This window comes from Acromyrmex echinatior, chromosome 4, assembly GCF_024713525.1.
Source record: "Acromyrmex echinatior isolate Ae372 chromosome 4, ASM2471352v2, whole genome shotgun sequence".
Classification (NCBI taxonomy): domain Eukaryota; kingdom Metazoa; phylum Arthropoda; class Insecta; order Hymenoptera; family Formicidae; genus Acromyrmex; species Acromyrmex echinatior.
Genome location: NC_141855.1, coordinates 2,461,371 through 2,475,056, shown reverse-complemented (window position 1 = coordinate 2,475,056; position 13,686 = coordinate 2,461,371). Strand labels below are relative to the sequence as shown.

Sequence of the window (13,686 nt, the reverse complement as noted above, 5' to 3'; positions counted from 1 at the left end):
TTTTATTGTATTTCGTTAATGAAATTGCAATAACTTTTTATTATTCTTTATTGCATTATCTAATTTAAATAAAAGGAGACTTACTTAAAAATTATTTTAAAATTTTATTTACAAATTTATTTTTGCTAAGATCTTTAGAGAATATATAATTATATAATTATTTTAGAGAATATATATAATTATTTTATTTAAATTTTAAATAACTCTCCTTTTATCTAAATTAAATAAAAGAAGAGTTACTTAAAAAGTACTTTAATATTTTATACAAATTTATTTTTGCTAATATCTTTAAAAAAAGTATGTAATTATTTTAGAAAAAATATATAATTACTTTAGAGAATACATAATTATTTTATAATAGAAATATTATATTTTATAGAATTATTTTATAGAATTGTTTTATATAATTAAGAGAATATATAATTATTCAAATATATATATATATATATATATATATATATATATATATATCATTTTATTTAATAATGAACAAATAATCAATTTCAAATCATTGTCAAATAAAATGATTTAAAAACAATAAAAAATGATTAATTTTACACAAGAAAAAAATAATATTTACCGCAAGTTTGATCTGCCGGTGCCTGATGTCTCTCCCAGATCTCCTCCACCTCTCAGAATAGGGTTGACATTCTCTCGCACAGGACACTCGCGCAAAACACTCGCGAATAATACACTAAATAATCGCGCGCGGACTATAACTTGAGTCCGATAACTTAAACGGCACTCCCGATGCAAACGCGCGACGCGACGAACTGGCTGCAGTTCGTTCATTTTCAAGTAAATCGGCGACGAGGGTACGTTAGCTTCTCCGTTGGATTTTTACACGAAGAGAACGATTTTACTCAATATCTAAAAATTTATCTGAATATATGCATTCAGACATATCCGAAAATTTTTAGATATTTGAGAAAAACCATTCTTTTCGTGTAAATATCCTCTGGTTACTGAGCCCCCTCACCACGTCAAGGTGTACCCGTGAGAGGGGTAAATAATCTGAAAAATATAATATATAGCTATTATCTATATTACACTACGCAATTATTATGCAATCGGTTAACTTTTAGAAACGATTCAAACACATATCTGCAATTCGTTATCATTGCGAAATAAATTCAGAGCAGATAAAAGGGTTGAATCTTTTATTTATAGATGACGTCTGTAAAATATGATTAGAGTTAATAAAGTGATTTAATAAAAAGCTATTTAATAAAAAAAAAATAAATGTTTCTTTTATTATATCGATAATAATAGTTTCAAAGAGTTACGTTTAATTTTTAAATGGATCGTATAACAGAAAGTGCACAAAAACAAAAAAGAAATAATTAAATTACTAAATTATATTAATTCTGAAAGTAAGAATTATGTTATTTGCATGAGAGTATTATTCATATTAACATTATTTTTTTATGACTTGTGTGATACCGTTCGTTCAGACAAATAATCATGTCGCGTGCCGTTCTTCTTCACATTTCTTTTTGAAACATATAATAATCGCAAAAAATGCTAGATATATAATAAGAAATGTTGTATTTTATGAATGTTCACGTAATACGATTACTAGAATGATTAATTATTAAGGTACAACGTTTCGTATTATATTTAGCATTCTTCGCGATAAGATTTTAAAAACTAATGTGAAAGAACCGCACGCGACACGATTATCTATTTCTAAGAATCTCAGTAAGGGACCGCGCAGTAACTACGCGTAAACGTAAACATGACGCGCCGCTCCGTGCCATCCCGTACCATCCTCAACACAAGGTCACGCCAACCGTCTAATTGCCGAAATAAAACGAATATTACGAATAAGTAAAATAATATATTCTTCCCATTTTTAATGTTCTTCGATTAATAAAACGATTATTTCTAGTTTTAGCGGCGCTAGTTATTTAATGTGATATCATAATTATATTGTGATATACCGAGGAACATATTTAACGTTTATTTTATAATTTTAAATATCAATTTTTCGTATCAATTACAATGTGCTGACAAAAGGCAAGAAGTAAAAAGAGATTCTTATTAGCGTTTTCCTTACATAATTGCTCACGTGAAATGCTTTTGACATCCCAATATTATATCTCAATTTTGATTGCTCTTTTTGGTGATTTACAATTAAATAAAGATTGATATAATAATATGTCATACATGCTTTTTTTAAATAAAGATAAATATAAAAATTTATTTTAAATTATAAAACAATTTTGACTAAATAGAATAATGCATCTAACAATAAGAATCTCATTTTTATTGTTAGTTACCATCTGAGATTTAAAATATTCATGAGCTGTGTATGTGAGCAATGAATTTAAGAAATAAAGGAAAAAACGTGCAATACAACCTATAATCCTTTTCAATCCTTAATATACTCCTTAATTTTAGGCAACCTTATGTAATTCGCGTTCGTAGATATTTAATTGCTATTAATTAATGCGACACCCGGAGCGAATCGTAAAACACGTACGTCTCTCTTCGAGATTGCCGAGCGAATGCCGAAGTGATGACGTAGTCAACCACCGCGGTAACTACGCGTAAACATGACGCGCCGCTCCGTGTCACCCCGTACCATCCCCACCACAAGGTCGCCAACCGTCTAACTACCGAAATAATAATACGAATATTACGAATAAGTAAAATAATATATTCTTCCCATTTTTAATGTTCTTCGATTAATAAAACGATTATTTCTAGTTTTAGCGGCGCTAGTCATTTAATGTGATATCATAATTATATTGTGATATACCGAGGAACATATTTAACGTTTATTTTATAATTTTAAATATCAATTTTTCGTATCAATTATAATGTGCTGACAAAAGGCAAGAAGTAAAAAGAGATTCTTATTAGCGTGGTTTTCCTTACATAATTACTCACGTGAAATGATTTTGATATCCCAATACTATATCTCAATTTTTATTGCTCTTTTTTATGATGTATAATTAAATAAAGATTAATAATATGTCATACATCCTTTTTTTAAACAAAGATAAATGCAAAAATTTATTTTAAATTATAAAACATTTTGACTAAATAATAGCATGCATCTAACAATAAGAATCTCGTTTTTATTATTAGTTACCGTGCATCTGAGAACACATGAAATATTTCAAATATTCATGAGCTGTGAATAATAAATCTAAGAAATAAAGGAAAAAACATGCAATACAACCTATAATCCTTTTCAATCCTTAATATACTCCTTAGTTTTAAGCAATCTTATGTAATTCGCGTTCATAGATATCTAATCGCTATTAATTAATGCGACACCCGGAACGACTCGTAAAACACATGCGTCTCCCTCCGAGATCGCCGAGCGAATGCCGAAGTGATGACGTAGTCAATCACCGCGCCGCACGGCAAGCTCCCCCACCCCATTCGCCGCGTAACCTCTCCCCTCGCTATTCGCCGGGCGAATACCCTACTAATGCGCATGAAAAATATTCACGGTTTATTCAATTATTCGTATTTTACATAATTTTGACAAACAAATGTACCGCCGTACATTTCACGTTTTGTTTTGTGACAATCTCTGGCACAATACTATATTATCTGCATGGTTCTTTTAAACGTAATTAGTAATTATTCGCGTGGGGTATTTTTGATATTCCAACATTATGTCTCAATTTTCATTGTTCTTGTTAATAATTCATTCTTAAATAAAGGTTGATAATATTACTCTATATACTCTATATACTCTATATACACACTTCTATAAATACAGCTTTGGTTAAAAGTACTAAATATCTTGTTAATTGTTATTTAATTTTTCAGTTAATAAATTAATTTAAGACGTTACTATTATTGCAAATTATTCTGTGTTTCAGAAATTCTTTAAATTTACGTATGATGCCCATCACGGCTCGATAAAATAACATATGAATTATTTAAAATAAAAAATATAAAATAGATTCCAGAAACTTACATATTTAAAATATTAAATAAGAAATAAGTCAGAAATATAATTATTTAAAATAATAAATAATAAATATTAAATAATTCTTTTAATTTTTTTATTTAAAATATATACTTTAATTTTCATTGCTTTTACAAGTAAATAAAAATTATTAAACGATTTTTACGTATATTTTGACAATTTTAAAAAGTATTTGCAAAGTTGTATATTTATAATAAATTATATAAATTGTTATAATTAAATATAGTTATAACGAAATGAGAAAAATATACTTTACAAAAATGTAAAATAAAATTGACGGAGGTAATGGAGGACCTCTATAGCTTATTTTTGTTAAATTATACCTTACATTGACAATATATATGTTTAGAAAAGATTGAATTTATTAAAAGTCTCTATAACTGCTAGTAATTATAGAAATTTATATTAATAATTATATTTAATAAATACTGGCTGAAAATTTGCATAAAGATACATAGCTTTGTAATTTTATAAGATATTATAAGATAAATATTATATATAAAACAAAATTAACTTGTTTGAATTTTCAGTTTCGTTTATTAAAATTCAACAACTTTTATTTACATATGTAACGGATGCGAAATTAAAATTTTTTCGTTCAAGGATCCATTAAACTATCCCTCCTATGGATATTGGATAGTCGGCACGCTTCTGTCCTGAGGATGTATTACAGAAACGAACCACGTCTATTTTTGACTTTATCGATAGTGTCAGAAAATGTATTAGCCAGTTCCCAAATTGAAAATGGATGTACTGGCGGTAGAGTATAGATGATTTCGATAATAACAGAAAAAAGGTCAGCATGGCCTCTTTCAGGTTTTTTTCTGGTTTAAACCGGATCAGAATGTAAGAACCAACCAATTATAATCTGTCTGTTTCAGTCTGTTTCAGTCTATTTCAGTTGAACCTCAGATCATTCCTCTGTTATAATCGAACGACAGGGGAATGTAGATGGTTGGTTCTTACATTCTGATCTGGTTTAAATCTTCGGTGGAAACTAGGCCAGTGACCGTAAGACATAATTAATCGTCGATTAATTTTACCAGAAATTCATGACTTCTTAAGACCGTGTTTTAAACGGTTTTGAATATCAGATCTGACTATTAGCATTTTCGGCCCAACTGAGTTTGCACTAACCTGGGTTGCAGTAATGATGTTTTGTGTTCTCCTATTGGTAAAGCGTATAACGTCAACCAATAGCGAAACATTTTCTAACCCAAGTTGGTGTAAACCAGATCGGACCGAAAACGCTACATGAATACCGGTTTAAACAGAAATATCTTTCTATCCTCTTCTATCCTCTTTTGGCACATGCGCAGAAAAAAGAAAAATTACTGAGCCAAACAAAAGTCAATCAGAGGGCTGCATTAGCGTCTTAAGGTATTACTTAAGACGGTTTTAAAATAAAAATCGACTATCAATACCAGCCTTAAATGTTGCTCACAACTCGACGTCTGTATTTTCCATTTATTATAAGTTCTACGACTATAACTGTGTTCCAAAATTCACTACTAGTGCTGAAAGTGCTCAAAATATATAATACATCTGACGTAAACTATAGATTTCAGCAGTGAATTTTGGAACACAGCCTATATATGTAGATATCGATGCATGAATCCACCAACCGCCATCTTATCTGTGATTCAAGTGCTCTCTGGGTCTAATTTGGAGCAGAGAGAAGGTTCTCTCTGATTTGGAGCATGCGACGCAAACAAACCTTTTAATCTAGTGACTTTACCCTTAACTTATTGCACTAGTTCAGAACTAATTCAGAATTCTTCGAAAAAGAACAAACTTTGTGATAGCACATATCTGCGACCGCAGTGTACAGAGTATTAGAATACGTCATTTTGGTATCTTTCATACGTGTCCGTCCGTCGCCGTGTCCTGTGTCTCCTCGTCTGTGTTGTTGCTGCTAAGTTGCGCTACGGCATACATTACAAAATCTATATGGAGATTGTCCGCCGTCACCGTGTCTCACTCGTGGGATCTCCTCTTGTTCGTGCATACGCGTAAAGGGAGCCCGGCCGGTCGGCGCGCCTCGTTTAGGAACTGTTAACCATGTATCGAAGACAGCAATTTCTCTGCTTGCTGGCACTTGGCCTTTTTATGCTGTCGGCCCTCGCCGATGAGCACACGCACATCGTGAGTATATCCTGGCGACGCCTGCCTGTGACACGTCGTTCCAGCAAGATATACGCGTAGAAGCTACAGAATGTCAAGTTGCCCGTGACCTGCTGTTGCCATTTAAAGGCCAAACATCGCGCCCAAGACGTCTTTTTATATTATCTTTCTCTCTTCTACCTCTCTTGTTCTGTATTCATACTGAGTTACCACATCAAAATGAATATCTGCTTTACTTAAATTTACATCAGAAAGAAACTGTTTATCATTGTATCTAAATACTACTGATTAATTCCATCTCAATTCTAACTTAACTGTATTCCATTAACTGTATTATGCTTGTTGCATTCAATCCTTTTTCCTTATCATATTCTATACTTCAATGAATTCTACTTTGTAGTTCTATTTCTCAATTGTATTGAGAAATATAACAACTCTTACTATGCTATAATACTCTATATATGCTATAATTGATGCTTTAGAAATATGACATAAGTCAGCTAGAAGTGAAGAGTATCTTAAAGATGGATTTATTATTTGTTTTCAGTACGAGGATGGCGATGAGGTTGTGCTATGGATGAGCACTGTAGGACCATACCACAATCGTCAAGAGACATACTCTTATTATTCCCTACCCTTTTGTACAGGTACCAAGAATGTTATCAATCATTATCATGAGACCCTGGCAGAGGCTCTACAGGGCATTGAGTTGAAGTTCAGTGGTTTAGAAATTGAATTCAAAGGTATGCACATATGACTAATATATATTTATAATTGACATTGATTTTTTCATTTCTGTTGCTTGAAATCCTCCAAAATTTTTGTACTTAAAATGAGATAAATACATTCAGTGATTGGAGAAAAAACAAATGTTCTATATGCAAAAAGTATAAGCAACATAACAAGACCTATAATTGTTCAATTTGTATTATTCAACCAAAGTTTTTTATTTTCTGTTATTTCTGTTTTTTATTTTTACATTGAACTATAATTTTGGACTAAAATTTTTTATTTTTTTCAAATATTGAACATATACCTATTTCATTTTGAATTTCCAAAGTATTCCAAAGTATATTAATTCAGCTATAGAAAATGGATCTGAAGAATGTATAAAGTATAAAAGCATAAAGATCTAATGGGATATTTTTCAGAGGATATTTCGAAGACAGAATACTGCCAGATAAGTTTAAATGAAGAAAGTCAGAAAGCGTTTGCATATGCAATAAAGAATCAGTATTGGTATCAGATGTATATTGATGATTTACCAATATGGGGTAAGTTTTTTATTGCGTGTATCAAGGCAGTAGTACAGACAACTAAATCATTATGTTACAGGTGTTGTAGGAGAGATGGAAAACAATGACGGAGTTTCAGTATCAGATTCCTATTATATTTGGACGCATAAAAAGTTTGATATTGGATACAACGGTAAACAAATAGTGGATGTTAATCTGACCAGTGACAACAGAGTGAAACTGGTACAAGGCGCGCGTATACCTTTTAGTTATGAAATTAATTGGAAGAAAAGTAATATCAAATTTGAGGATAGATTCGACAAGTATCTGGATCCTAACTTTTTTCAACATAGAGTAAGTTTGTATAACATTTTTAAAAATAACAAAACGTAAAGAATATTAGTGTATAAACTTATATGTTGTATAAACTACAATTTTTTTTTAGATACACTGGTTTAGCATCTTTAACAGCTTCATGATGGTAATTTTCCTCGTGGGGCTTGTTTCAATGATTTTGATGCGTACTTTAAGAAAGGATTATGCTAGATATAGTAGAGATGAGGAGATGGACGACATGGAGAGAGATTTGGGCGATGAGTATGGTTGGAAACAGGTGCACGGAGACGTGTTTAGACCTGCGAGTCATGCTATGTTCTTTTCAGCTCTCATAGGTGCAGGCTATCAGGTACAAACATTATCTCTATTGCTGGTATTTCATTATCTCTATTGCTGGTAAGTCTGTTCTTATTTTAAGAGCACTTCAAGTAATGTCTTAAGATACAGCTCCGTGATTGGCTTATGACATTTCTCTGTACTTGAGAGATTTTAAGATTCCCGAGTAGTCGTTTTGAACCGTGACAGAAGCAAGAAATAATACAATAATAATACATTTTTTTATTATGTGCCGTTTGTAAATAAAGACAATTTGGGTAAAATAAAAGTATGATAGTGTCGCTGCGCTTAGCTTAGCGCCGAGACATTATCGTGTCTCCAGTTAATGAGATCGCTTTAAAACAATTGTAAAAGTGAACTACTCGGGAGCCTTAAATATATTATAAAAATTGATTATTCTACTAGTCTACGTCTTTAATTCTTTAAAATAAAAGAATAGAAAAAAATTGTGTTTCCATTTTTGTATGTAAAGGTCACAGTGGTGGTGTTGAGCGTAATTATCTTTGCTATCTTGGGTGAGCTTTATACAGAACGTGGTTCAATGTTGTCAACGGCAATATTTGTATATGCTGCCACGTCGCCCATTAACGGTTATGCGGGTGGTGGACTGTACGCACGGATGGGTGGACGAGTGTGGATCAAACAGATGATCTTCAGCGCTTTTATGTTACCACTCATGGTCTGTGGTACTGCTTTCTTCATCAATTTCATCGCCATGTATTACCACGCCAGCAGAGCAATACCTTTTGGATCCATGGTTGGTGACTGCATATACAAATTCAATCATTCCCGCTGCTTTTGCATTCCAATTCATGTCAATTGTATATGCGCAGGTTGCGGTGACATGTATCTGCATATTTGTGATATTACCGCTGACACTGGTAGGTACCATTCTAGGCCGTAATCTCGCTGGGACACCTGACGCTCCGTGCCGTGTAAATGCAGTGCCTCGACCAATACCCGAGAAAAAATGGTTTATGGAACCGCTAATAATCATAATGCTCGGTGGAATTCTACCCTTCGGTTCGATTTTTATTGAGATGTATGAAATCGTTTTATTGATATCTTGATGCGCGTTTCCAATTTAGATTAATTTTAACTTTGATTTATTCTTCATCTTTTTTCTAATTCTTAGAATTAGGAAAAAGTGAAAAATAAGGTGAGCCGAGATTAAAATTAATCTACTTTAATGGAAATAGGCATTAATTATTTCATTTAATAGTTCGTCACATTTATCGATGTTTTTTCAGGTACTTCGTTTTTACCTCATTTTGGGCATATAAGATCTACTATGTCTACGGTTTTATGTTACTAGTATTCGTAATTCTCATGATAGTGACAGTATGTGTCACTATCGTATGTACATATTTCTTGCTGAATGCCGAAGACTATCGATGGTAAGTACATTATATATCTTGTCTTTTTCTTTCATATAACGCAAATGTCATCTACAGGCAGTGGACGAGCTTTCTTGCAGCGGCTTCGACGGCCGGTTATGTATACATTTATTCCTTTTATTACTTCTTCTTCAAAACTAAGTGAGTAGATATACACCTTCTTACGGCAATATTTGCAATTCGATCGCAAATATTTGAAATCTCATCTACATCCTTTCATGTTTTCACAGAATGTATGGTCTCTTTCAAACGGCGTTTTATTTTGGCTATATGGCATTGTTCAGCTTGGCCCTGGGTATCATGTGTGGCACAGTCGGATATATCGGCACCAATGCGTTCGTGCGAAAGATATATTCCACAGTCAAAATAGACTAAAATCATTGATTGAAATATTTGTATCATGGATCATACAATGTAATTCCTAAAATTACGCGCATGCGACGCTCATTGCTCTTGACAAGATGAAGTATGTACTTTATTTGTCCAAAGCAGCTGTGTCACGTCACATCACGAGAGTGCAATTCTTGTTTTTCAGCTTTACTTATCATCAACTCAATTGACATCCGCTCCAAAAGTGGCACACAACGTGTGTCCTTTTGTGGATGTATGATTATTCTTCCAACGGAACGCTGTCGCGTGTTAAACATACAAACGACGTCTTCATCTTGTATGCGTTCGTTTCTTTTTCTTTTCATTTATTTTACTGTTCGATATAAGTAAAGATACGCTGTAAACGGATCCTATTATACTGGTATGCGTGCGCGTGTTGCAAATGCAGTCACCTGTCGATAATAAAATAATTGTAAATGTTAGAGTCGAGCTAATCTTGTATGAGTCCGAGCTATTATAAGAACAAAACTTCCGCAATCGTGCAATTGAATGTTGTTTTCATACATTTTTTATGATCCATACCGCTAAAGAGAATTGTAATAATATATATATATTTATTTAATATAATATATATATATATATACATATATATATGCATATATCCAGTGTTCCATTTTAAATGATGACCTTAAATGTATCTTGATCAATGCATTTTAGGAAAAACTGTTTCAGACAAAAGTTTTATGACTTTGAAGAGAACATAAGATGGTTTGATATTGAATGGCGTTTGGCAAGGTCTCTTTGAATTTTTAAAATGGGACCTTTCATTTTTCATTCCATATTCTCGTAGTTTACGTTATAACAATGATAACATTTGTTAAGTTCAAGATCATTGGAGATTCTTCCTCTTGTTTTCGTTTTTACGTAAAATGAAAATTCAATGAAAAAATGTTTTATTATAGTGTTTTGAAAGCTCTTGAGATAAGCTATGAGAATATGGACTGAAAAATGGAAGATTCCATTCTAAAAATTCATTGCTCTAATCTTGACAACACCAACCAAGATCAAATCAATGATACCATCTTACATTCTTTCAAAATTGTGTGACTTCAGAAAAAACGTTTTTCCCTAAAACGTAATATTCAAGAGATATTTTAGATCATCATTTAAAATCCTGTGTATGTACATGTATGTGTATATAGATATAGTGTCCCGAATTAAATCGCCAAACTTCGAAAGTATATAGAGGATCGATAAAGGATTAGTCATTTAAGTTCGGGATACCTTGTATATATAATTGCGGTTACGATCATTCTTTATCGCATATGTATATATACATATGTCTTACTGTCTCGCTTGCGAACGACTCAGAAAATTAATTGAACTATCGTACAAAAATCAAGAAGTCTTGATTTGCTTTCTATTTGTTCCATTAATAACGTTCATAACGCTCACGAACATCATTTTGTCCTCGTTATCATTAAATATTAAACAAGAATGAATTGATACATGTAAGCGTTTCGAATGTTATATGTTATGTGGAACGCACCCTTAGAGATTTCAGCTCGGATAATGAAACATAAAAAAATTATGATGTAAAATAATTTTTTCTGATTAGAAACCTTAATTATAGTTCATTTGATACTGCAAATGTTTTGAAGCATTGACCAATTAGTGAAATTATTTCTTCCGATTGGTCAGATACTTCGAATCATAGCGCCAAGTGGATCGCACCTTCTATAGTATAACAGCAATTTAGTTTCCACCAAAGTCCTCAATTTGGATTTATTTTGATACAATATGCTGTTTCCATTGGAAGTAGTGACTTTGCGAAGCAAATGAAATGGGAATGAAATGAATGCAATCAAATGCATTTCCATTAATTTATTATAAATTTTGGTTCTACGCTACATTGGATGTGAATTAATGCTTCGGTGGAAACTAGACCAGTGATGTGCCTAGAGTCACGTGATTATGATATTCGCTGATTGTGGCTAAAGTGAATTCTGTTGAACGATAAAGATAGAATGACACAATACCATTGACTGTTGTGTCATTTTTATTTATCATTAGACATAAAATAAAGATAGAATACTATTTTCATTCCGGTCAATCAGTAATATCATTATGTGACTTCTAATTCATCTCTGTTATACTGTACGATCTCTATTTTTGACTCTTGAAAACACAAAGTAGAGAAGTGTTGCAATACTGAAAGTTGTAATAAACTGCGGTAAATTAGACATTGAAAACATTTAACTGCGTTATAATTTATTGAATTAATAATTTTGCAATTAAGACTTTTTCATTGATGTAAACTGTATATCTGTTATTGTCTAACTACGGCCAGTATTCATAGGCCGATATTTATGAGCTTTCTATAATAAGTCGTTACCTAAGTTTTAAGTTTTAAGCCATAAGAAATTGACCAATCATTAATCAATTATTCTTCTTATATTCCACTGTGATTGGTCAATTTCTTACGATTTAAAACTTAAAGCTTAGATAATTACTTATTGTAGAGAAAGTTTATTATAATTAGTTCTTATATTTAAAAAAATCTTAAGTACAGTCTTGAAATGTCATAAACTAATCAAATATTTTTCGTAATAAATTGTTTATAGATTTTATATGTTTATTATTATGATCTTTCTAAGATGTTTATGAGCATCAAATTTTTAAATTGCTAAGCAATTTAATTTGTGATAATATTACGGTAGTTCTGTCGATATAGCGTTTCAAGGCCGAAAAATTAATTCGGTGAATAGTTTGGTAAAATTTTATACGTAATATAAATACGTAATATAAATTCACACCAAATTAAGTATCTAAGATATAGTTTCGATCGTTATGGACTCTATTTCTTATTGGTTGTGTACTTAAATATGATAATCCACTATAAATATCAGCTATAGCATTCTTATTTTAAAATTAATGTCTCAAAATACTAATGCAGCTCTATGGCGATATTCATAATCAGATCTTATATTTAGGACCGTCTTAAGTACAGTCTTAAGATATTATGAACCAATCAGAGTCATATTAGCATATTAAGACATTACTTAAAGCGATCTTAAAGTGAGAATCAACTATGAATATCAATTACCTATACAGTTGTAATTGATTTGACATTTTAAGACTGTATTTAAAACGGTCTCAAATATAAGAATGTAATATGAATACGACTGTAACTTAGGTTGTTTTCTGATGATCGAGTCAATTTATTGATTTCACATTTCGTTATCAACGGAAAGCTTTTAAGCTCGTTAAGCTAAATAATACGGAATAAGAAACAGGAATCGTGAGTACAGTGTCGATGAAGATCTGTGGCACGACAATCGCATAGATCATGATCTCATCCGCATTCTCTTTTTTTTTACATGTTGAATAGCACCTTTTTAGGATTCGCGAATGAGTCCATGTTCACGATTCTCTTCCGCGGGTGGACAATCGTCCGTATCACACAAATTGATCGCCATCGAGAGAGAAATGAGAAATTAATTTCTCAAACATAATTAATGATAGGTATTCGAGTAAGGGATGTAACGATGAGAGTATTACGTTTCAATGATTTTACCAAGAAACTAATGTTGGTGGGAGTCGAAAATAAAACGATTTGTTGTTAGATGTAGTGATTCTGGAAAAAAATATAAAATTTCTACGTATACAACAAGTATTCGCTTCTATTTCTTTTATTACCTTCTAATATTTCTTTTTTTTTCTTTTTTCACATTTGCTGTTTTTTACATTATTTGTGTGGTCACGCGAATGAATAAAATATTGCGGTTGATAACGTCACAGAACAATTGGAGTATTAAGGGTATCCGTCATGAAACTTTATCTTTAGGATGGAAAGGTGAAAATTTTAATCATTTAAGTTAATAGAGAAATTTTCCACCTTTTCATCCTAGGAAAAAAGTTTCATGATTGATACCCAGTATTTGAAGTGCGAGGGACTCTCTCAGTTGACCAC

The 13,686-nt window shown here is 31.7% G+C and overlaps 1 protein-coding gene across 1 annotated transcript; it reads left to right on the top strand.

The window, feature by feature from the left end:
• The first annotated feature begins 5,549 nt into the window (after positions 1 to 5,549).
• Positions 5,550 to 13,386, top strand: TM9SF3 (transmembrane 9 superfamily protein member 3). The gene is made up of 10 exons (XM_011058450.2): positions 5,550 to 6,100; positions 6,627 to 6,822; positions 7,231 to 7,353; positions 7,415 to 7,668; positions 7,760 to 7,999; positions 8,459 to 8,743; positions 8,820 to 9,028; positions 9,237 to 9,383; positions 9,441 to 9,524; positions 9,614 to 13,386. The coding sequence occupies exons 1-10, from the start codon at positions 6,017 to 6,019 to the stop codon at positions 9,756 to 9,758; spliced, it is 1,767 nt and encodes a 588-aa protein (XP_011056752.1). The 5' UTR covers positions 5,550 to 6,016; the 3' UTR covers positions 9,759 to 13,386.
• The last annotated feature ends 300 nt before the right edge of the window (positions 13,387 to 13,686 follow it).

Excerpts from the sequence above, each read along its gene's own strand:
- TM9SF3 (XM_011058450.2), top strand. The coding sequence starts at position 6,017 with ATGTATCGAAGACAGCAATTTCTCTGCTTGCTGGCACTTGGCCTTTTT. Across the intron at positions 6,101-6,626 it reads CCGATGAGCACACGCACATC|TACGAGGATGGCGATGAGGT; the intron begins GTGAGTATATCC and ends ATTTGTTTTCAG. Across the intron at positions 7,354-7,414 it reads TGATGATTTACCAATATGGG|GTGTTGTAGGAGAGATGGAA; the intron begins GTAAGTTTTTTA and ends ATTATGTTACAG.